Source organism: Podarcis pityusensis (assembly GCF_964106645.2).
Source record: "Podarcis pityusensis genome assembly, chromosome: 2".
Taxonomy (NCBI): domain Eukaryota; kingdom Metazoa; phylum Chordata; class Lepidosauria; order Squamata; family Lacertidae; genus Podarcis; species Podarcis pityusensis.
Genome location: NC_138029.1, coordinates 38176481 through 38199948, shown reverse-complemented (window position 1 = coordinate 38199948; position 23468 = coordinate 38176481). Strand labels below are relative to the sequence as shown.

The following is a 23468-nucleotide window of genomic DNA, read 5'->3' as shown; positions in this document are numbered from 1 at the left end:
ACTGATTCTTTCTTTTTAGTCTGGGCATATGCTCCTGCAAGTTGCTGGCAGGTCCGGAGGGGTGGTGGTGATCACTCTGCTTGCCTGTGATGACCTTTCTTCTCCTCTTCCAGCTGATTCTTCCTGTTTAACTTTTCTGACCTTTTTACCTGCCGAGCCTCAAGCTATTCGTCATCCAGCCACACAAGTAAAAGGTTGCACTACACAGCCTTTGACTGCCTTGCAAACGCAGCAGTTGCCTACAATATCTCTGCTTCCTGCAGAGGGTTTCCAAATGTTTTCCTGGGGCAGTGCATAATCTGAGAAGGAGTGCCAAGAATTTGAGATGCCAATGAGGGAACACATAGATGTAGGGGAGCACATTTGCGCTCAGTGAAATTTCTTTGGGCTGGAGGCCATTGTATTTGTCAGCTGTTCACTTTTCTGGTTGTCCAAGTACAGTGGTACCTCAGGTTAAGTACTTAATTTGTTCTGGAGGTCCGTTCTTAACCTGAAACTGTTCTTAACCTGAGGTACCACTTTAGCTAATGGGGCCTCCTGCTGCCGCCACGCCGCTGGAGCACAATTTCTGTTCTCATCCTGAAGCAAAGTTCTTAACCTGAAGCACTATTTCTGGGTTAGCGGAGTCTGTAGCCTGAAGCGTCTGTAACCTGAGGTACCACTGCATCTGCAAAGATTGAATTGTGGGAGTGAGCAAAAGACATCAATTTCAGCACTCTTTTTGGAGGTGTGTGTGTGGGGGGGAATTCACAATACCCACCATTATATAAACCAGTTGTATCTGCATCTTAAACTGCATGTATATCTCCTTCCCAGTCCTGCAAAAAAGAAAAGAAAAGAAAAAGGGGGGGCCCAAGAATTAGCTGAAGCCCACACCAGGCCATATCCAAGGGAAGGTGTGCTGCATTGAAGCAGCAAGTCGGACTATGTATCTACTAACTCTATCTGCCCAACAAAACCATTGAACAGCTAGAGTGCCTGGCAAATGGCAAATGCTAGAGCCTGTGGTGAAGTGGTTCCTTTCCCCAAGCTGCTTTCTCATATGCACTAAACTTGTTAAGGGGGTTGGGGGCTGTGCTTGCTAACCCCACCCCCAATATCTATGAGATTAGCATTTGGAAAGGGGAGCATATCCAGCTGTATATGTTGGCTCCCCATTGGGGGCAGGCCATCTGACATGATGTCACAAGCAAAGCCATAATAATGTATGGTCCTGCACTCCCCATATTTACCGTATGTGTAGAGGCAGATTATGGAAAGGATTGTAGAAGCAATTTATATGTCAATAATTTGGGGGGAAAGTTACTAGGGTACAAATACTTAACTGTATTAAGGCACTTAGTAAGCTGAGCAGAAGGGTTCACTGTTTGTTCAGCTGAGGGTGCTTCAGGAAGATTCGCTCCTCACAAGATTCATTGCTGGAATAACAGGAATGCATTCAGAAAGTCCAAGAATGAACGACATGAATATGCATAACTATTTGTTAAATCAGGCCCCATATCAATAAATCAAATGGTTTCTAAAGGCCACAGCTTTCCATGTTCTTGACTGGGCATTGTAGGGCATTACTGGGGATGAGGGAAGTGTATCAGCTGTGCAGCCTAGACCACCTGACCTAGACCAACCTGGAAAGCTCAGTTGGTTAGAGCATGGTGCTGATGATAATGCCAAGGTTGCAGGTTTGATCCCTGAATGGGACAGCTGCATATTCCTGCACTGCAGGGGATTGGACTAGATGATCCTCAGGGTCCCTTCCAACTCTACAGTTCTATGATTCTCTCTCTGCCTCATCATTTTATGTAGGAGAAGAAGCCATAACACTTTCTGCTTTACTAAAAAGGGAGAAAGACACACAAATATGTTACCAAACCATTCAGAGACACAAATTAATCAGTCTTCCAGATATAGTTGCAGAAAGAACTTTATTCTTACAAATACGTTTCTAAGAAAAAGTTTGGCTAAGTGCCTCTAGCTGTGAAAGAGATGGGATTAATGAGCACGACTTGGCTTCCCCATGCATCTCTAACGTTCCAGCTCCACATACAACCCTGTTATCTGGTAATTAGTTAATGGGAGCTTATGCTAAATGTCTTTGCCCATGCAGACAGACTTTCCCACCCACCATCAGTGGTATTTTATGTACTTTCTCCCCCAATAAGAAATGCACAGAAGACAATAAGAGCAATAAACTCTTTCTTTGCCGTCTCCGATTCGCTTTGGTCACATCCACACCATACATTTCAAGGACATGGCTACCCACAAGGAATCCTGGGAACTGTAGTATACTTCTCACAGAGCTACAGTTCCCAAGATTCTTTGAGAGAAGTTATGTGCTTTAAGTGGATTGTACGGTTGTGGCCTTTGTTTCTACATTGTCTGGTATGGGCAGCTCTTAATTTCTCAGCTGAGGCTGCCTATACACTATACCTTTGAAGTATATTCAATGCACAGCCCCTCCCCCAGGCACTGTAGCTTACTGTGTGACATCACGTACGTGGCACAGTGAAATGCCACACCGCAGGAGGCCTGACAGGGCTTCCTGCCAGCCTCCCACCCCGCAGGTGGGTGCCTCTGGTGTGAGCCTGAGTTGGCAGGTGTCATCTGTGTTTCACTTATGTCATACAGAACATAGGGAAAGACTTAGGCTGCAGTTTACACACCACTTCACACCTGAGTACTTGGATCAAAACTGATGTAATCCCTTGATGTAAAGGGACTACTGCACTGAATTTTGCATTACTAATTTGCTTGGAAGTAAATCCATTTTAAATCACCGGAGCTTAATGCCAGGTCAATGTGTTTAGGATGGTGCATGAATCTCATAAATCTCATAGCCAAACATTCTAGGCTGTGGGTAGTGTATGTACTATATAAAAAACCATATTGGAGCAATGCTTGCTGGATGCACAGAGGGAAGCGGCGAGAAGAATGGGCAACTGTATTCAGCTGGGCTTTGTACTTGAGTGCCAGTCTCCTCTCACTCTCACAGACAGGTCTTTCAACCTTGCTCTTGCTGGAGGCGTAAGCCAAAGGGCACAAGGCTCTCAGTTGGAGGCAACCCAGGGAAAGATGATCTTCCTTTGCATTCCGGATAAGAGGTGGATGACGAGGATCATCTGAAGTGCTTAGGAGGAGTGTAGAACCATTGGTGTGTTGCAAGGACTGAACTCATGGTCATGGTGATATTGATGTTTTGTGTCTTCTGCCCTATCTGTGTGTTTTGTGGTCCCCCTACTGGTGTTGTTTATTTGACATGAGGTAGGGCTGCTCCATACTACGTGTGGTATGATCCTGTGTACACAATAGTTGAGCTCTACCCATCAGCAAGTGCATACTCTTTCACACGAAAACTTGTACCTATGTAGAGACAGCTTGTGCCTGCGTTCAGTGTAGTTTGTGAATAAGCCTACTGGCAGTCCTATATTGGTAATGTGACTCCATGATAATGGGATTTACTTCTAGGGTTCAGCTACTTTCTCCTGCTTTCCATCTTTTAAAAGTTCAGCTATCTTCATCAGCTAATGGCAATGATGGCAACGTCCCAGAACAATCTAATGAGCACCTCACTGCATCTACTCCCAAAGCGGCAGAAAGTGGAAGAACCTGCCGTTTACAAAAATGGTTTGGAGTCTATCAAAGAGCAAAAAGCATTTGGCCATCGTAATTCGGCTTCCCAAAATCTTCACTCTCCCTATAATGGATTTCTATGGTCACTGCTTCCTTGTAAATTAAAAACAGAGAACGATGTTTCAAATGCAGTCTTGCAGAAACGTTGCAGTGCCCAGCTCAGCAAGTGCAGTGAATAAAGTCCTTTTAAATGCCTTCCAAATTCAGAGATAAATGGGTTGAGCAAGTAGAACTGAGAAGCTTTCAGATCAGCTGCAGATCAGAAATTCAGGCTATTATATATAGTAAACATAAATGTGAGAGACAAGACTTACTTAATTCAGAGTCAATCTGCCAGCTTCAGCCTGGGCTTTGCTAAGGCTAGGGCTGTAGCCAGCCTCACTGTATGATAGTTTGGCTACCAGAGCTATAGGAAGGAAGTACAGTAGTTGTTTTAATAATATGGTTTCACTGTTGATTTTGTTGGTTTATAAAATAGTGAATGAGATGCAGCACACATGGACTTTGGGCCTAGAAAAGCACATTTCACACAGTTGTTTCTGCGAATGACTATTGCTTTTCAGTTGTTCAGTGTAGGCTCTGCTTTCTCTGACCCTTAGTGAGACGGACACTGCTCTTACATTAAATGGGGCTTCTCTCAAAAGCTGCAGAGGAGACACAGAATGCACAACGATCTACCTAGAATCAGCTTAAGGTTTCAGGACTGGAAAGTGTCTTGGTCTGGTGCAGTCAGAAACATTGTTTTGCATTATCCTATGTACATAAACATGGAATGTTGCAACATCTATTCTAGAGTTGTCAGCTGAAACCACAAAAACCATATATGCAGAAAGAAAGAACTTGCCAAGAATTAATCACATCTCGCGAAGTCCTGTTCTGTGTTCTCCGCTTCACTTCAGAAAAAGGAAGTAGCTGTCAAGTAACTTAGCCTGTGTGTATTTTTCTTTCACTGAAAAGAGCACGCTTATAAATATCCCTTCGGCACCTGAGAGTGATGCCAAAGATAATTGCATGCTCCTTTGCGCCTGACGCATGCAAGTGGAGTGTGCACCTCATCCATCTCTTATCATCACAGCAACACAAGAGGCTGTTCCATATTCACAGAGTGATGAACATAATAAAACTTTTCAGGCCTTCGAGGCATTTTCTAGCGTGCCATGGAGATGATGGAAAGGGACCAGGGATTTCCTTAATATAATAACGTTCTTCAGCAAATGCTATCACTATAATGACCTTTGTGGTATCTCCTGGTCTGTGCTAGCCAGCTAAGTGTTACTTTCCTGAGTGAGGTCCATATGCAATCCACATGAGCTGAAAAAAATCTTAGTTTTTAGCCCAAAACCCTTGCTGACTCTTGGACATCATTTCCTAGTCATTTCCTGTGTGCAAATGCAAACCCTTAAAAATGACCCCCAAAATTGTGTGTGTGCATGTGCACACATTCACACACATGCACATATGCAGCTCCTATTCATTTCATTGGAGTTCCCTGTTGGAGTCTGACTCGCATTCATGGCAGAGATCAGGGTGGTTGGTATTCCATTTGGATGTTCTGCTGTGGGTACCAAAATTACCCGAGCAAACCTTGTTTATGAAATGACCCCCTGTCACTTGCAGATGGTTGCTGGTAGAACCAGTTTCCAGGATGTTGCAGTGGTTATTGTAGCTAAAGGTAGGGATGGTGTCAGTGGGGCCCACAATGATGCATGCAAAGTCGGACTGGGTGAATGGCTTTTTCAGCATTCTATCATTACAAAGCATGTAAATTCTATTCCTGATCATATGGTGACAGTTCATCCCATCAGTAGAAAATTTGGCATGGGAAAATTACTTTTCCGCTGGAGAAGCAACGGTTTCTCTGGAGACTTCTCATTTTGCTGTTGTGTTATTTTAAGATGCCAAAGAGCTCCAATAGGAAATGCCAGCAAATTGATCTCTGCTCTGTTTTGTTATTTGTTAATTTTAGTTCCAGGCAGGCTGTGTCCCTGATCCAAGCACTGGAGCATTAATCTAGCCTTATTAAGGTTTATTGTTGAACAAAGCGGGCTGAACACAGCTACCCTTTAGTAAGGGCCAAAATAGATGTATGCTTAAAAGATAGGCAGTTATAGATCTTATTTCTCTTTAATTCAGGGGTGGGGAACCTCAGGCCAAGGGCCAAATGCAGGCCTCTTTATCTGACCCTTGGGATCCTGCTCAGACCACACCTACTTTCTCCAGGCCACACCTCTCGTTGGCTTTGCATTGCAGCCTCTGTTAAGTGCTTTTTCCTGGCTGGAACTCTAGCTTCTCTGGACAGACAATAGAGAGGGGTGTGTGGAATGGCAGTCCCTTCCAAATCTATACAGTAGCTCTGTGATTCTATGAAATTGTTGTGGAGCTCAGTGGTGACAAGTTCCTCCACCTTCCCTATTATAGAGAAAAGAAAACTATCTACATTTGTTTTTGCAGATGACATTTTTTTGTATTCCCTTATACTCAGGTGGGTTCATGTAGGAGGCTGCTAGCAACTCTGTTTTGCAAAAAGAATTCACTGTATACTAATTATTCTAAAACTGAGGTGAGTGCTTTTGAATGCAATGAAGGAGGATTTTAATCATTCTGTGTTTTGGGAATAAATAAAAAATCACTGATATGATTTTACTCATCTAGTGTTTTGGGAATAAATATTCCCAAAACACTAGATGCATAAAATCATGTCAGAATCTTATTTGCCAGCTCAGGGAATTGTAAAAATTATTGCAGTGCTGCTAAACAGAAGGTTCAGTTGTCTGTATAGCATCCAGTCTGAGGTTCTGGAGCATCAGTGGATTGAAATATAAACTTAAATAAGATCTAAACTTTAACAATTTTTCACAAAATCTGAAAACAACATTAGGCACATCAGAACTCTGTTTCTAGAAATGATAATCCAATTAAACTTTTTAACGACTAACAGCACAATCCAAAGCATATTTACTCAGGAGTAAGTTCCATTTCTCTCAAGAGAACATTACTCACTGATAAGGGTGCTTAGAACTGCAGCTTGCATTAACATCCCAGGTACCAGAAATATTGACTTAACAGAGCAATTTATTTTTCCAATAATGTTATTGTTAAACAATATTGTGGGGATATTGTTTTTGTTTGTTACTATGCTATGTATTTTTGTGTATTTATATTGTAAACCTTCCTGTGATCCTTGGATGAAGGGCGGTATAGAAATTTAATAAATAATAATAACATTTGCCCCCAGCAAAAACTGGAACATGGTGTCCCACACAGTACAGAAATGGCATTAAATGGAAACTTACAAACTCAACTAAATTCAACCCTGACTTTCAGTGTGAAAACCCATGCAACATAACAGAGCAATGCTTGCAAGGGGTCAGGCCAATCCAAGCAGCAAAGCCATTGCTGCATTCAGAGCCCTGCCTGCTTCTGTTTGTCAGGGTGCAAGGTTGGGGTGTGGCTTTTTTTGCTGTGCAAGCTCCTGGCTGGTGCGGCAGAAGGGCCTCAGATGGATCCATCCTGCAGCAGCTTTGGATCCAGCATGCCTAATTCCAACCACTATGCAGCAGTTGGTCAAAGGTATGCCTTCGTTTGCTAATATGAAGGAGTACAATACGAAAGGGAGCAAATTCTCTAAACAGCCTTGGTTGCTGCCGTGGACTTTGGACCTCTCTCCCACTGCATTTTTGCAAGACGTGAATTTCCTCCCACACTCTACAGCACTTACTGCTGTGAAAACTGTACACAGTACACAGAACAAATACAGTTGTGCCTCTCAGTTTGCTCTTTAGTTTTGTCACCGGCACTTATTTATTAGTGTTACTGTTTGGTAACCAGGTCATCATTCGATTTTAAAAAGATAGCTTTTAAATGAGCTCATGTTGAGGCATGGTAGATGGATGAGTATTTTACAAATAAGCATTTTAACTATTAACTAAAGTGCTAAAGGTGGGGTGGTCGAGGGTTGCTGGCAGAGACAAGTGCAGCTGCTGTGACCTCTGCTGTAGCAGAAGCCCCAGCTCTGTCCACAGCAGCCATTACAAAGGCCCCCCACATGAGGCATTTAAAGGTTTTTTTTACACTGTTTTTAATATTGTGCAGTATTGCATTTTTATATTACTGTTGTGTTTTAATTGTTGTAACATTGTTGACATTAGGGTGAAGGGAGGCTATTATTACAGTTGTGCCTTGGTTCTCGAACACCTTGGTACTCGAACGCCGCAAACCCGAAAGTAAGTGTTCTGGTTTGTGAACATTTTTTGGAAGCCGAACATCCGGCGTGACTTCCGCTTGACTGCAGGAAGCTCCTGCAGCCAATTGGAAGCCGTGCCTTGGTTTTTGAATTGTTTCAGGAGTCAAACAGACTTCCGAAATGGATTAAGTTTGAGAACCAAGGTACCACTGTATTATTATTATTATTATTATTATTATTATTATTAGGCAGAATGGGACACCTAGAGATTTACAATCCTAAGTCCCATGGTTCCCTGGCGGGGGCCAATCAGGAGCCTCAGTTAGGCCAGCCTGAAACTGGAGTAATGAAAACATTCCCAGAAGCCAGCAGAACTTCAGAGATAGGCGAGGAGAAAGTGGGTAGTGCTCAGCTGCTCTCGTAACGTTTACAGTATTTCTTCTAGTCTATGGACCTACTTATACTTGGATGGTTCTTCTCTCCTTGCTGGCAGTGAGATAACTCAGAAATGCATTGTTCCAAATTCGACAAAGTGAAACACCTGGTGAAAATACCTAGTGACCAGTTTTAAGACTGAACAATTCTTCATCTGTTATCCTCTCTTGCCTGCAATCGCTGTAAGGGCTTAGACATCCTTTGCATTGCTATCTGCAGTTCTAATCATGGAGCAAAACAAATCCCTTACTCGAGAACAGAGTACCAGTGACTCTAAAGAAATCCTAGATGCAGCAATTAGGTTTGGAAAATACTGCCTGTTCTTGATTTATTGGTCTCAACAACTCTTTGGCACAGGAAGCTGAACCAAAAAAAATTGAGGGCATAACAGTGTATTTTGGCATAAACAAAGCTCAGAAAATATGGGCTGAGATCACTTGAAGCTAAACTGTGGAAGTAATGTGATCAAGCCAGATGGCTATCCACCCTTTTGGTCATTTTGAAGCCTGCACACTCAGTGTCTAAATGAGATAGGTGAGCTCCCCAGCCTGATTGAGACTACGCATTCTGTGCCTAGAAGTTGCTCCTTCTGTTAATTCCAAGTGTGTGGGTTCTGGTAGGGTTTATTATTATTATTATTATTATTATTATTATTATTATTTCTACCCTGCCCATCTGGCTGGGTTTCCAGCAAAAGATTAAAAATACATTAAAACACCAGTCATTAAAAACTTCCCTAAACAGGGCTGCCTTCAGATGTCTTCTAAATGTCATATAGTTGTTTATATCCTTGACATCTGATGGGAGGACGTTCCACAGGGCGGGCACCATTACTGAGAAGGCCCTCTGCCTGGTTCCCTATAACTTCGCTTCTCGCAGTGAAGGAACGGCCAGAAGGCCCTTGGTGCTGGACCTCAGTGTCTGGGTTGAACAATGGTGGAGACGCTCCTTCAGGTATAGTGGGCCGAGGCCATTTAGGGCTTTAAAGGTCAGCACCAACACTTTGAATTGTGCTTGGAAACATACTGGGAGCCAATGTAGGTCTTTTAAGACCGGTGTTATGTGGTCTTAGTGGGAAACATAACCTGTGGGAAACATATTCTTTGAATACTTAAGGAGAGTTTCTTATTATTTCAGTATTCAAGGCCTAAAACATGGAGCTTCAGCTTAGTAAACCCAGTAGTATGGGGTTTGCAATGTTAAGCAATATGCATTGAGGAACTCATGTTATGCTGTTAAAGAGCATGTAGCATCTAGACAGATTGTTTGAAAATTCTTTTGGCTCTCTTTTCTCATTTACTTAAAAAAAGACCCCACACTATAAGAAATGCAGTCCTTCATTCTGGATATTCTTAACTTGACCTTCACTTCTGTTCCTTGGCATTCCTCCACAGGACTATGGACAAGGATGTGAGACTCAAATGCCTGATCACAGAGGAAAGAGGTGTGCATTGAAACCAATGTGACAGTGGCTCCCAAACCTTTCACCCCATGAGCCACTTGAAAATTGCTGAGGGTCTTGGCAGACAACTTAATGACCTTTTGCCCATTTCAGGATTTGTAACGCAGTGTGTTAGATGCAACATGAATAGTATCTCCACTGCTTCTTCCCCCTGCCCCCTCCTTAGATTGCATTTTATGGTATCACAATCTGAATTCCTCAGAATTGGCCCTTCTGAATGAAACTCATGGACCCCAGTTTTGAATCCCCTGTTATAAGGAGTTCTTGTAATAGGGAGGTTGTGATGCTTCTCCAAGTTAGTGTTTTCACTATAACCTTGCTGCATTTGTTGACTTTGAAACATGCTGGGAATGTTCCCCCTGCGGCTCATCATCCAAAGCAGTCTTATTCATGGGGGGGGGGTATCTTTTGCAAGAGATAATTTGTGTGGAGAGGAAGTCAAGAAGGAAATGGTGAACGACACTGCAATTCTGCACCTAAGGGGCCACTCAGAAGAAGTAAGCCCTATTGAGTTTGGTGGGACTTACTCCCAAGGAAGTGTATATAGGGTTGCTGTCTAACACTCTTATTCCTGGTTAGACACACATAGACACACATACATTCACTTGCACACACTGTGTGAATACAACGGAGCACCCTTCTTCCTGTCCCGCAAAGAACTGAAAAGCAGAGGTGACATGCTGACATTCCTGCCTTTTATATTCTGGGGGAAAGCATGAGAAGGTAAAGGCACAGTCTTAGATGTTTGAATGTAGATTCATTTTACCAGAAATAACCAACTGATAAGGTGCAATAATTATTTTGCAATGCCTTTATCCAAGCTATTCATCTCCGCAGCCAAGGAGGCAGGCATCTCTTTTGTCAGGCTCCAGTGACTGTGCAGTGAACATTTCACTGACTGGGGCTGCAGTTCATATTTTCAGTTCTTTAAAGTGAGTTATGGCGAAGAAACCATTTTCAGCTCATACATTCTCCACCCCCCTGAGCTAAAAGAGAAATACCAGGAGTGTGGGGGGCAGGGAGGCAGTGGCAGCAGTGTAGTTTGTGACTGACAGCTGTAGCTTCAGGCCAGAAAATTATTTTACCAGGTGTCTGCCATTCTTTAACTTCAAGTATGGCTTTGTGTGACTGATTAACCATGTTTACATGGATACTTAGTGCTGACAGCTTCTACCCAGCTGATCTTGAGATACAGAGAGGAATGATCTGGTGTAACTCTTAAATAATCTGTTCTGACCAATAAACATCTGTATCAAGCATATCATAGAATCACAGAATTGTAGAGTTGGAAGGTACCCCGAGGGTCATCTAGTTCAACCCACTGCAATGCATGTGGTCCCCCATCCAGTTTGAAACCCTACCCAACCCTGCTTAGCTTTGCAAATTTGCTAGCAAAGCTGCACCTGAATTGTTGCCCCTGCCTCAACAAAACTGCATTTGTTTGGCATGTTTTGGCTTGACCCTGGGTAGCTCTAAGTCATGCCTCTCATAATGTCATCATGTCATGTTAGATTTGATATGATAAGAGAGATGTGGTTGGTTGAAAAAGGCTTTAATGAGGAAGAATTGTTCCAGCCAGCTATTTATTTACTTGCATTTCTTTCCCGCCTTTCTCCCATCATGGAATTCAAGGCAGTGTATGTGTGGTTTTTCGGCAATTTCCCATCCAGGCATTGAGCAGACTTAGACATGCCTAGCTTCAGCAAGCTGCTGTCCTCGTGTGCCTAGCTATGGAAGCTGAGGAACCTCCTTGGGTGTCTGGGTGAGGTAGTAGCAGGGTAGCTAAACAGAGTAAGAGAAGTATCATGTATCCAAACCTGAAACTAGCCTCAATGTACTCAATACCATTTCCCCCAAACTCAACTGCTATGTTGGTTCTCAACCGCAACAAGACACACATGATCACAAACTGAAGTCTTAGTTCTTTATTGATTTCACTTATTTCCCCAAACAACTGCTTGGGTGATATACTTCAAAACAACAGTAATAAAAAAAAAAAACTTTTGACAAACATTGGTTCAATAATTTAAGTTGAAACGTCATGGGATAGTTGGGGTGTATTACATGTTTTTTGTGATTGAGTGAGTTCACCCAAAGTTACATCTAAGGCAAAAAGCAGTGGATTGGGAACTCTAGGAGGCATAAGAGGCAACTCCTAGGGGCTAAGGTCCCATTGGCTCCTCCAATAAAATATTTGAGCCCCTCCCACAAGTTGATGGGCATTGCCATTCAAATGGTGCACACACACTGTGTCTTGTGATTGATTGTGAGGGGCAGGGCTTACCTGGGCCCCTCCAATATTTTTTTGAAGTTGGCACCCCTGCTAGAAGATCATACTCTAAGTCATGACATGTCTATTTTATGATACCCATTTGATACTTTGTATTGCATCCAACGGAGCACAGAGTGAATCTTCTGTCAGCACAAGGATTTTTGCGAGTGTTTTCCCTCCTCCCCATGCACACCCCCTAGATCTGTTCTAGGGTTTCCACCAAGCCTCTGGGGGAGGAGAGGGGGGAAAGACCTACTGTGCAAGCAGTGATCCTTGTGCTGATGAAACATTTTAGTTGAATGCCACCTTTGGTGGTTCCCTGCTTCTCTGCTTTTGCCATTTGACAACACAGCAGCCTCTCAGTCCAGGCTCCCATGAGGATAGCCAGTGCTTGGAGGTGTGTCCCCCCCCTTCAGGGACTGCTGTTTCCCCCAGGAATGGGAGGGAGCACAAAGGTCTCCGTGTAGTGCTGGCTGCTTGTGGACCACGATCTCCCAGAGATCCTCTGGAACCTGCTTCTCCTCTGGAAGTAGCCGCTGCTGCTGTTAAAGGATCGCTGCCTGTTCCTCAAGTACTCTTTGTAGTTTTTGGTCAGCAAGGTGTAGAGGAAAGGGTTGATGCAGCTGTTGCTGTAAGTCAGGCACGTGGTCAGGTAGTTGATGTTCCTGGTGGCGTTGTGAGACACTGGGAGGGGGTCAATGTATTGGGAGAGGAGGTGCCATATCCAGAAAGGCAGGAAGCAGGCCCAGAAGACCAGCACGATAGTGAAGATCAAGTACAGCACTTTTTGGTTGGGCAGCCTCTTGGTCTCTTTCAAAGAAGTTGTTTGGGACACCCAGTAAGTCCTTGCCAGCCGGATGTAAAGATACCCGATGACAACCCCAGGACCCACAATGCTGGTACAGAAGAGGATGGTGATGTAGATCTTGTAGGACAATTTGCTCCAGGTAGGGAGGCAGATGTTCTTGTCCTCTCTCACAAGCTGGATCATGATGAGCATCGGGAGGGTGAGGAGCAGAGACACAACCCAGATGATGACGGCAATGGCTTTCCGGTAGCTCTTGGACCTTTTCACGGTGTCCAGGGGCTTCAGCACTGCTAGGTATCTCTCTGTGCTCATCACCATCAAGGTGAAAATACTGGTGTGCATGGTGAGGAAATCCAAGCTGAAAAGGATCCGGCACCCAGCTTCTCCAAAGTACCATCCCCGGGTGAAATATGTCCCGACAATGAAAGGGATGGTGAGAAGGTAGAGTAGGTCTGCTAGGGCAAGGTTGATGATGTAGATGTACATAGAGGCAGAGTATCTCAGATAGTGGCACATCACCACCAAGGTGTAGATGTTGCCTGTCACTCCAATAACGCACATGATGGAGAGGATAGTCCCGATGGTGCAGGTGGCTATGAAGTCCTCTGTGGAGGCCCCGTCCCAGGTTGTATTGTAGGAAATGTTGGGGTTGTTTCTGAGTAGGTTGCCCTTATCTGTGCCCACCCTCACTGTTGAGGAGACTGTGTCCTCCATCCTCTTAAATGATCTAATTCAGCAGCCCATGAGCAGTGCAAAGTGAGTTCATCTCAGCTGGGCATTCCGGACACCATAAGGAGGGCAGAGCAGGCTTCATTTTTCAGCTGTTATCGCTTGTGCCGAAGCAGAGGCAGCTTCCCCGAAGTTTACACCAAGTGGTTTATTCTAGAGAAAGGACATGAAGAAACAGTGTTAGGGTAGGGAGAATCACAGAACAGGAGGGCTGCAAAGGTGGAAGTTTCAACTGCAGTCTAGACTGTGAGTCTGGATAAGTGACAGGGTTACAAACTGGCAGGCAGCCTGAGTTTCGTTAGCTAGTTAGGAATTTGCCCCCTTTTCATTCTGATTTTCTGAACAGCTAGTCCAACTCTCTGCTTTCATAGAACGAGAGATTTGCTACCTTAGATGCCTTTGGTGCCACCAGCAGAGTACAGACATGCGCACTGTCCAAGGTGCCAAAGGTGCCCTATAGCAGGGGTGGCTCCCCCGGGCAAATGTTTCTGGTCCTCCAAGACCCAAGCAACTTTTATGGTGATGGCAAGAGGGAAAACATTATAATAAACATGGTTCACTGTGCTCTCCTGGAGATAAAAACCACCCACCCTCTGCTCATCAGACCCTCATCAATTGTATTTATATGTTGTGATCTTTGGATGAAGAGTGGTATACAAATTTTAATAATAATAGTAATGCTACTACTAATAATGGGACATGGGTGGCGCTGTGGTCTAAACCACAGAGCCTAGGGCTTGCCGATCAAAAGGTTGGTGGTTCGAATCCCCGCGACGGGGTGAGCTCTCATTGCTCGGTCCCTGCTCCTGCCAACCTAGCAGTTCGAAAGCACATCAAAGTGCAAGTAGCTAAATAGGTACCGCTCTGGCGGGAAGGTAAACAGTGTTTCTGTGCACTGCTCTTGTTTGCCAGAAGCAGCTTAGTCATGCTGGCCACATGACCCGGAAGCTGTACGCCAGCTTCCTCGGCCAATAAAGCGAGATGAGCGCCGCAACCCCAGAGTTGTCTGCGACTGGACCTAATGGCCAGGGGTCCCTTTACCTTTACCTTACTACTAATAATAATGTAATCAGCAGGGAGGGGGGATTTGTGTCCCCATCAGTTGAGAGGAGGGGGCTTATTGTCTCCTTCCCTGACGACAAATGGTTGATCTGATGAGCTGGTAGGGGATGATTTGCATCCCCATTAGACTGCTGTGCTAGGCAGAGAGATTTAAACCTCTCCACTCACCCCAGGATTATTATTATTTTTTCCTGCTTAGCCCAGCACTGCGATGGGGATGGAAACCAACCCACTGGTCATCAGGCCAGTCATTTGATGAGGCGGGTGAGAACCCTTTCTTCTGTTAATCTGCACAGATCAGCTGAGGAGGGGGAACTTGTGTGTGTGTGTGTGTGTGCGCGCGCGTGTGTGTGCGTGTCTTTTGTCAAATGGGTATACGTGTGCACATGCAAGAATGTGGGATAGTCACACCTACTGCTGGCATTCAGACTCCAGAGTGTTGGCCAAGGATGAATGCAACTCTTGCAAAAAAACCAGCAACAACATAAGGCAACCACCCTGGCTCTATAGACGAAGAATACATTTTACTAAATTGAACCCCAACAGCCTTTGGTAAACTGTTCACTCTTCAATAATGAATCACCAATAATGAATTGTATTTCTATGTGGCTAAAGAAATGGCCACATGACTCAGCCTCCATTTTCAGTGAGCCCAGGCTGACTTCCAGGCTTGTCATCAGTTCGGGATGAGGTGGCAATCATGGGCATGCTGCTACTCAGTGGTTCGTCTTGGCACAACATTCTCATGCTGAACATTTTAAAGACAGGCACATTTTCGAAACCTCTGTGTACTGATTTGTTTTCTATCTTTTTTTAAAAAATAGGAGACATTGGTTGGGACCCAGTCAAGAGTTTCTGATGCTTTGGCTGGTAATGGCGCACTGGCAGAAGTGTGCAACTGGGGTTCCCACTGCCAGTTTCCTACAACTCAACCTCCACAGTCTTCTCTTAAAGCCCTCTCAGCAAGAGTCGCTCATCTCACCTTGTGGCAAAGAATTTCATCAATTTGTTGCGGACTGTATGAAGTTGATTTGTGGGATTGGCTACTGCCACAAGGTTGGGTGATGGTTTCAGAAGGGTGTCAAAGTGACAAACGCTAGAAAAGAAGTCTTGTCAGCCTCCAGAATCAGACGGGCTGCTCAGAAGAACAACAGGGGAGGGCCATTGCCATGTGGCCATCAGGTTTGGCATGGTGGGGAGCAGGATGTTAGATGAGAATATACCAGTGATCTTGTACAGTGAAAGTGATTTCCATGTTCACCCCGAACAGCAGGGGTCTTCTGTGGGCACATTTGGAATTTTGAGATGGTGTAAGGTAGACTCACAAAATGAATGCTGCGGGACATGGTATAACACAAAAATGGATGCCATGTGGGGCAGGATGCAACATCAGATGGCTGCCGTGGGACGGCATTAATGGCTGTCACACCTGTAGGCAGCAGGGAAAGGCACCTATACCAGCCACCACCACTCACAGAGAGAAGCTCTTTGCACCTTGCTTCTTTTGAGAAGAGATGAGCTGTTTGGTGCCCAATCCTGGCAGCCTACGAAATGTGAGCGTGTTTAAGGGTGGAGGGGTGTTTGATGTAGGAGATGCTCAGCCAGTGCAAACAGGCAATGAGCAGGAAGAGGAAAGAGGCTGCTGTGCATTGTGGATTTCTGAAGGCATGTTTATTGAGCCCTTTCACATAGGAATTACCAGTAGAAACATACCGTGCACAATTGACACCAAGTCATTTCTGCAACCGCATAGTTGGACTTTTGTGGGGAACCACTGCGACCACAGCAATTTAGCACAGAGAGAACACGTCACCAGTGCAAACCATGTTTTCCCCCATGATCTTGTACATCAGGGGTGGAGAACCTGTGGCCCTCCAGATGTTGTTCGATTCCAACTCCCATGATCCCTGACCATTGGCCATCATCAATGGAGTCCAACCACATCTGGAGAGACACAGGTTCCCCATCCTGGTTGTACATAAATGGGACAAGCTTGCTTGGAGAAAGAAAGGATTTTAAAATTTTTGAACTCACCCCAAGTTCACATTTAGGTCCAGCTCACATAAATGTAGGCAATAATAAGTGATTTTTTGAAATGGTCTGTACTGCCCAATGTTTGTTTTTGCGTTTCTTAACAATGTTTCCTGAGAAAGCTGAAAGCAGGTCACAAAAATATAGAATCATGCATGAAGTTTTGACAGACCTCCAAGACAAATTTGCTCCTCCCCACACTCTCTACTGATTTGGAGGGGGGGCATCATTAATATATTTTGTTAATATTTCTGAGGAACTTTCAGGCTTTTGCCAGGAAGGAAAATATCTGTGCTGGAGACAGCAGGTGTTGAAAGTGTCACCAGCCTGGCTTGAGCACAGATCTGCCGCCCAGCACCCAGCACAATTCCTTACATTACAGAGCAATGCGACGCAGCAGGGGGCATTTTTGTCCAGACTTGGTAAAGGGTAACATTTTAAACTGAGGCTTGCTTCTTAACAGATGTGGAAGGAGGGATTCAAATTATCTTGTTTGCCTCTCTTGGGGACCGCACACTTCTAAAGTTCCTCTATCTTTAACACAAGCAGTTCAGTCTTCATCAAAGAACAGGTCTGTGAGGCACTTCAGGCAAATTAGATCAATGCCTTCATAGACAAAAAGACTGAGACGGTCCGTTTGCTTTGATGCATATAGTACTACTCCAAGGTTTCAGGCAGCCTAGTCCTATGCCTTTTACCTGTAATGTAGCCCCACTTTGCATTCAACTTGCAGCTTTGACAAAATGCAAATAGCATTGGCTGGGGAGCTATTATCAGTATCATAGCAGGTATGGAAGGGGGATGTAACTGTTTCCTCCCCTGCTGCAGTGCTGAGAAAAATCCTTCTTCTGAAACTGGTATTTATTTTGATGGTGAAATATCCCATTGGAGTCAAATTCCTCTTCTACACACACACACACACACACACACACACACACACACGAAAAAGCTGCACATTCAATCCAGTGACACATATAATAATAACACTTCTAATTTGACCCAAGATATCAGCCCTAGTTTAGAAGTGGCACAAAGATGCTACTTCTAAAGTACATCTTGATGTGTGCTCAGTTTGGAAAAAGGCTAAAAACACCCAGACGATAACATACCTTCCTAACACTGAGAAAGCACAAAAGATCCTCCTGAGCTGAGGGTAAGAAGAAGAGAAAAAGACACAATTCTCATCAGCATGTCAAAAATGAAGCACAGGCACACACAAGCACATACATACCATGTTTGCATTTTGATATCAACTGCCAATGCATAATGCAGCCCTCGGAGGCATTAAGAAATAAGAACTATCCTTCCTGACCTTCAGCTACATCTTTCATCTCAGGTGACCAGCACACACATTTCAAGGAGTTGCCCCAGAAAGATAAATAAATCCCATCCCGAAATGGAAATTCCAGATCCAAACCTGACTTCTGTGAAATTCCAGCTGATGAAGTTTCTTCTTGCGTGAGTGGAGTAAATAAATAATGGGTGGCTTGGTGAAAATGTCTCCAGAGGATCTTCCTAGACACGAGGAAACGGTGCAAAACCCAGTGCTCAGAGCATCTGGGATGACTGTGTGAAAGAGAGCGAGAGAGCGAGAAACCTCACTAAGTATGTTTGAAATGTGTGCCCTCCCAATCCTTGCATTCACTTATGCCTGCTATTTATGCTGCTCCCCGTGACGCTCAACATTGTTGGACTGCAACTGCAGCAGGCGAGCTAGCCAGCCGGGATCTTCTCTCATTTTTTTTTTTTTTTTAAAGAAGCAGCATTTCAAAAACCAAAGCTGGTTGCTAGCCCAAGAGACAGCAAGCCATGCATCGCACATCAGGACTGTTTCATCCTGACTGAGAGGGCTACTTATATACTCCTTGAAACATTCTTAGCCTTTCCCCAAACAGATCTCTGTGTAGGGAGGGGAGGAGAGGGGATCCAATATTCTTTGCAGAAGCTTGGGAATAAAAAAAAGCAGGTCTGGGGTTTGTGTAAGAAAGGGTTAAATCCTTCTGGGGAAGGTGCCAGCGGGAGACTTGGCATTGAGATTTAATTCCAAAAGGGAGCTGTGAATTTGTTTGGGTTGGAGGATTTATTGACAGCTGATCTACTACTCGGGTATCATAAGTGACACCTTTAAGACATGCTGTCCTGATGATAATAAACAGCTGTCCAACTTGTTTAGGGCTCTCTGCTAATTTCTCTTTCGACTTGGGATGACTGTGGCAAACTAAAGGGGAAAAGATGAGCGGACTGCTTTGAAAATGAAAACTTTTTAGGACTGGGGGAAGCTGCTTAATAAAGATGGGGGGGAAAGGAGCTGAACGCAGGTAGGGGCTGCAGATGCCGAGCCAAATCACTTGCTCCCATTCCTCTCCTTCAAGAAACATTCATTGTTGACAGAATCATTCTCTGTTGGACCCTTTCCTGGAAGGTGGAACCTCTCCTTATACTGCCTTATTTTAAATTATTAAGCTTTGGAGCCTCTCAGAGTGCAGAGCTCAAATTTTCACAATAGTGCACTTTTCTGTAAAACTTATTTGTGGACTGATTAATAATGATCATGTTCAGATGTGGAGGCGTGTTATACTGGTGTGAGGATACACATGGCATGACATAACAGTGACCGATATAAGAATGGTGCTCTTTTTTCACAAAGCATCAAATTTATACTATATTATTGACTAATGCAAAATGATAATTTTCAAATATTGCGGAATGTGTACACACAGATATGCAGCCAATTTAAATAATTCTTTGAGCATGGTATAGCAAACAGTGGGTAATATACGACACAAGATATGAAGGCAATTCATAAAACCCTTCGGAACACCAGGATAGTTTTGAAAAACCCTACAGTTGTACTTTATAGAAATGTTCAACAATATACACATCTGCACAAATATTTGAAATTGTATGTCTCTTAGCTACATTTAATATTTCACACGTTTGTAGAAATGAAGTGGAACTTTGGGCACCTGTTAAAAAGCTACAAGGGAGCAGTTCATGGCAAGTGTGGGGAGCTTCTGCGAGGGTTGTTGACAGGGGCTTGTATAGTCTATCACCTTTCTGAATCCAGCCGCAGCTTGCTCTGAAAGGAAGGGCAGGCTTGGACTCTTGTGTCTCTTCACTGCGCTAAGAGCTCTTGGGCAAAGACAGTTGGTTCGGCTAAGAAATTGGTTGATTTGTGGCTTAACACAACAAACTGCTGAGCCAGTCTCTTGGTTGCATCTACGTTGCCTCACTTCAGTCATATTGTTAACACAGCTTCATAATCCAGGGCTGCCATATTTCAAACAGTGAAAATCCGGACAGAAATGTTGAGCTTTTTGGGCAAAATCACTAAAAAAAGAATGCTGTTTTTGAGCTATTTTTATGGAAAAATGGCAAAAATGACATTGCCGACACTGCCAAGTCATAATCTAAATTATCAACCTAGGTGCGTCAGTATTAATACAGTGTGGTGTGAAGCAGAGTGGTAATTTAAGCTTTATGCTTTGTATTGTATATAGTAAATAACCCCTGTTAAAGTGCAACTTGGTATTTCCTTTATTGCCCACCTGAGTCCCCAAAAGAGCCCCATGGCAAGACCATCCCTGAAATTGGAGTTGCCTCAATGAGCCCTGACTTTCTTCCATGTTCTGCTCAGTTCCTAGGTTCTCTTTTTCCTTTTCATCTCACTGCCTCCAATTGGGAACACTGCACAGGTCTTCTATTCACTCATTTTGATCTGGTCTGTTGGTTTCAGTGCTTAAGGCCTTTTCATTTTAACTTACCCTTGAATCTGTTGGGGTACATTAATTAGAGAACTAGACTAAAGTAGTAGTATATGTGAGAGGGGGGAATTAAACTTAGCACAGCCATTAATTTATAGAGCAGCCTGAAGACATCTGTAAGAGGGAGGTTTATGACTATTGATGTGTCACAAGAATTTAGTTCTTAGGAAAAGTACTGAATATTATTATACAAGTGTTATAATTTGTGGCAGGGGGAGGAAAGCTGACAGAAAGTACATTTAAAAGCACCGGGCATCACCAGCAAAGGCTAGAGTAGCCAGGAAATATGGCTGATCTTTTCAAATATATACATACTTTTTAAAGCCAAATAGAGTTAACTGCATTCTGAGTGGGTAACTGAGATGTAATAAGAATACGGGCTTAAACTGGTGGGAGGAAGAGCTAGTTTAAATATGGGAAATAGTTTGCTAACAAATCTGGACTAGAAGAAGTATTTTATGGTTTATTTTGTGGCTTTCTAACATTTGTTACAGACAGCAAAGCCAAAAAATAAAATATCAATTAGCAATGAAATATCAGTAGCTGAAGCACTTCCACCAGTATAGCCATCCAAGAGGGATAGCTTTGGGATAGATAGCCTTGAATTTGTGCAATGGTCATAGACTGGCCTTTTAATCTCCCTCATCCCTCTTGCTACAGCATCATCATTTTGCCTTGGCCATGTCATTCTGCTTCCTCAACACCCTTTTCCTTCCTGTACATGCTTGGATCTTGATTAAGACTGGGCACGGTTGTCATGATGGTGCAAGAGCTGCTCGCTCATTAATGTGTGAGATTTACCTGGAAAGAGATATAATCCCTTGCCTGCTTAGCTCTGATCCGAAGCTTAAGCCAGCATTTGCAAACCACTCATAGATTGCTTCACTGTGCTTCAGGAGAACCCAATTATCCCATGCTAATAAGTCTTTTCATCAAAGCTCTCCTGTAGTCTTTGCAGCAGGAGCGAACTTGTCATTGCTGCTGTTGGCATTTGGAAGATGGTTGTAGACAGATTTTCTCGGGGACCAGGTGGCTTCTGGTGTCAGTCAAACTAAATTAGGACTCTGCATTGTTTTCCTCATTCCCATGCCATTGTAATGACTATCAAGGGGAAGGGGAAAGGAATGCGACATCATGATTGCTACACTGCCCTCTTTTGAGCTGAATGCATCTCACCTGATCTTATGTTCTGGATGTAATAAACTGCGGAGTGTTGCTAAAAAGAGGAAAAGGGGGTCTCCAAGCACCTTCCTTGCCTAACCACTAGAAACCATTCTCAGACCTGTTAGGATTTCTGAGTCCTTAGCACATAGCAGAGACCTTTTTTTTAGTATTAGGAGGGGTAAAACGTGTTTCTGTGTCCACATGTGCGTTTCAAACTACAGTGGAACCTCTGGTTAAGTACTTAATTCGTTCCGGAGGTCCGTTCTTAACCTGAAACTGTTCTTAACCTGAAGCACCACTTTAGCTAATGGGGCCTCCTGCTGCCGCCGCGCCGCCGGAGCACGATTTCTGTTCTTATCCTGAAGCAAAGTTCTTAACCTGAAGCACTATTTCTGGGTTAGCGGAGTCTGTAACCTGAAGCGTATGTAACCTGAAGCATATGTAACCCGAGGTACCACTGTATATGAAACTGATATTGTGAAATAGAAGATCAGTTTTATGTGTTAGCAGAAATTGCAGTGGTTGGTTCTAGTTACTTGGTTTCCTTCCTTCCTTGCTTAAAAATCACCCTACAGCTCCATTCCCATTGTTTCAGAGTAATATAGCAACAAGGGAAGATGCCTTATTCAAAGCCAGGCAATTGGTCAATCTCGCTCAATATAATCTACACAGGCTGCTGCTGGTTTTCTCCAGGATTTCACATAGCGTTACCTCTCAGTCCTACCTAGAGATGCCAGGGATTGAACCATGCAGATGTTCTACCACTAAGCTATGTCAGGAACCCCTTTGCAGAAGATATGATGGCAAGACAACCAGAAGATGGCAGCTTCAATGATACAGAAAGGCATCAGCTTAAATGCCAATGTCAGATGTATCAGCAGCACTTGGCCAGCCTACATTGGACAGGCTGATGCTTCAATTGCATAGCAACCATGAATCAGTTCTAAAACAACAACAACATGGGGAGGACAGTACCAAAACCACAGACGTTTGAGGAACTGGGTTCTCCATTAAGAGTGAGTGAAGGATGACAGTGCTGCAGAGACGGGACAGCATGGAAGCAGACTTTTGAAAAGCCCCCTTTCTCAGGATATAGTGATCTATACATTATCTCAATCTTCTCTTCATGGCTAACAAAATGCTAGAGGGCACCTAAGGTTGTATCCAACTTTGGTCCTATTCAGATTAGACTCAATAGAAATTAATGGTTAACTTAATGGACTTAATTTCAGTGGGTCCACTGCAGGTAGGATTTCGTAGGATACAAAACCTATTAGCCCAAAATGGCCAGTTGTCCATTGTAGTTGTTTCAATGGCCGAAAGTCCAATTTATGAAAATTTGCCACTATGGATTTAAAACGCCCTCCCCAATCAATCTACTTAATTTTTTTGTTTATTGTGCTATTGATTATACAATACAGCACTACTATGGAAACAAGAATTTGGAGAGGGAATTTTTTCTTGAAGCAGTGAGTATTTTTGCACAGAATATTTTTACACTATCCTGACCAGAGCTTGTAGTAGAAATATCATCATTAAAGAGGCTTTTTTTTTGTCTCCAAGCAGAGTGTCTTTCTAATTTGTCCCGTGCCAAAGGATATGAACTTTCCTGCTTATTAACAATGCTCCCCTAATGCTGAGATTTACTTGTAAAGGGGAACGCAGAGTCTGTCTACTTTTCAAATATTTGACATCATGCCTTCTTTTCAGATCTCAGGAGTCTAATATCCCACTCACACAAACACATTTTTTTTTTCTATTTACATCAACTATCAGGATCCTTCTTGAGCTCTTTTAGTCTTTAAACCCCCTGCCCCCAAAAGCCTCTTGAATCCTTGGATAATGGGAACTGAACAATTCATTGGAGAGTGTGCGCTGACTGCCCTTGGCAGACAGGGGTCATTGGTTGGCTGTGAATACAAAACCCTAGT

At 43.7% G+C, this 23468-nt stretch overlaps 1 protein-coding gene across 2 annotated transcripts; it reads right to left on the bottom strand.

Annotated features, from left to right (window-relative positions):
* Positions 1-11617: 11617 nt before the first annotated feature.
* On the bottom strand, positions 11618-18444 carry LOC308470550 (urotensin-2 receptor-like). 2 transcript variants are annotated; one of them, XM_080993980.1, is made up of 2 exons: positions 18027-18444; positions 11618-13669 (listed from the first exon to the last, which is right to left on the bottom strand). In XM_080993980.1, exon 2 carries the CDS (start codon positions 13499-13501, stop codon positions 12392-12394), a length of 1110 nt encoding a protein of 369 aa, XP_080850106.1. In that variant the 5' UTR covers positions 13502-13669; positions 18027-18444; the 3' UTR covers positions 11618-12391. The 2 variants fall into 2 exon arrangements, with proteins under 2 accessions (XP_080850106.1, XP_080850107.1); XM_080993981.1 differs by having other exon boundaries at positions 18212-18444.
* Between the last annotated feature and the right edge of the window lie 5024 nt (positions 18445-23468).

Bases quoted from the DNA above. Each gene is read 5' to 3' on its own strand.
- LOC308470550 (XM_080993980.1), bottom strand. From the start codon at position 13,501: ATGGAGGACACAGTCTCCTCAACAGTGAGGGTGGGCACAGATAAGGGC.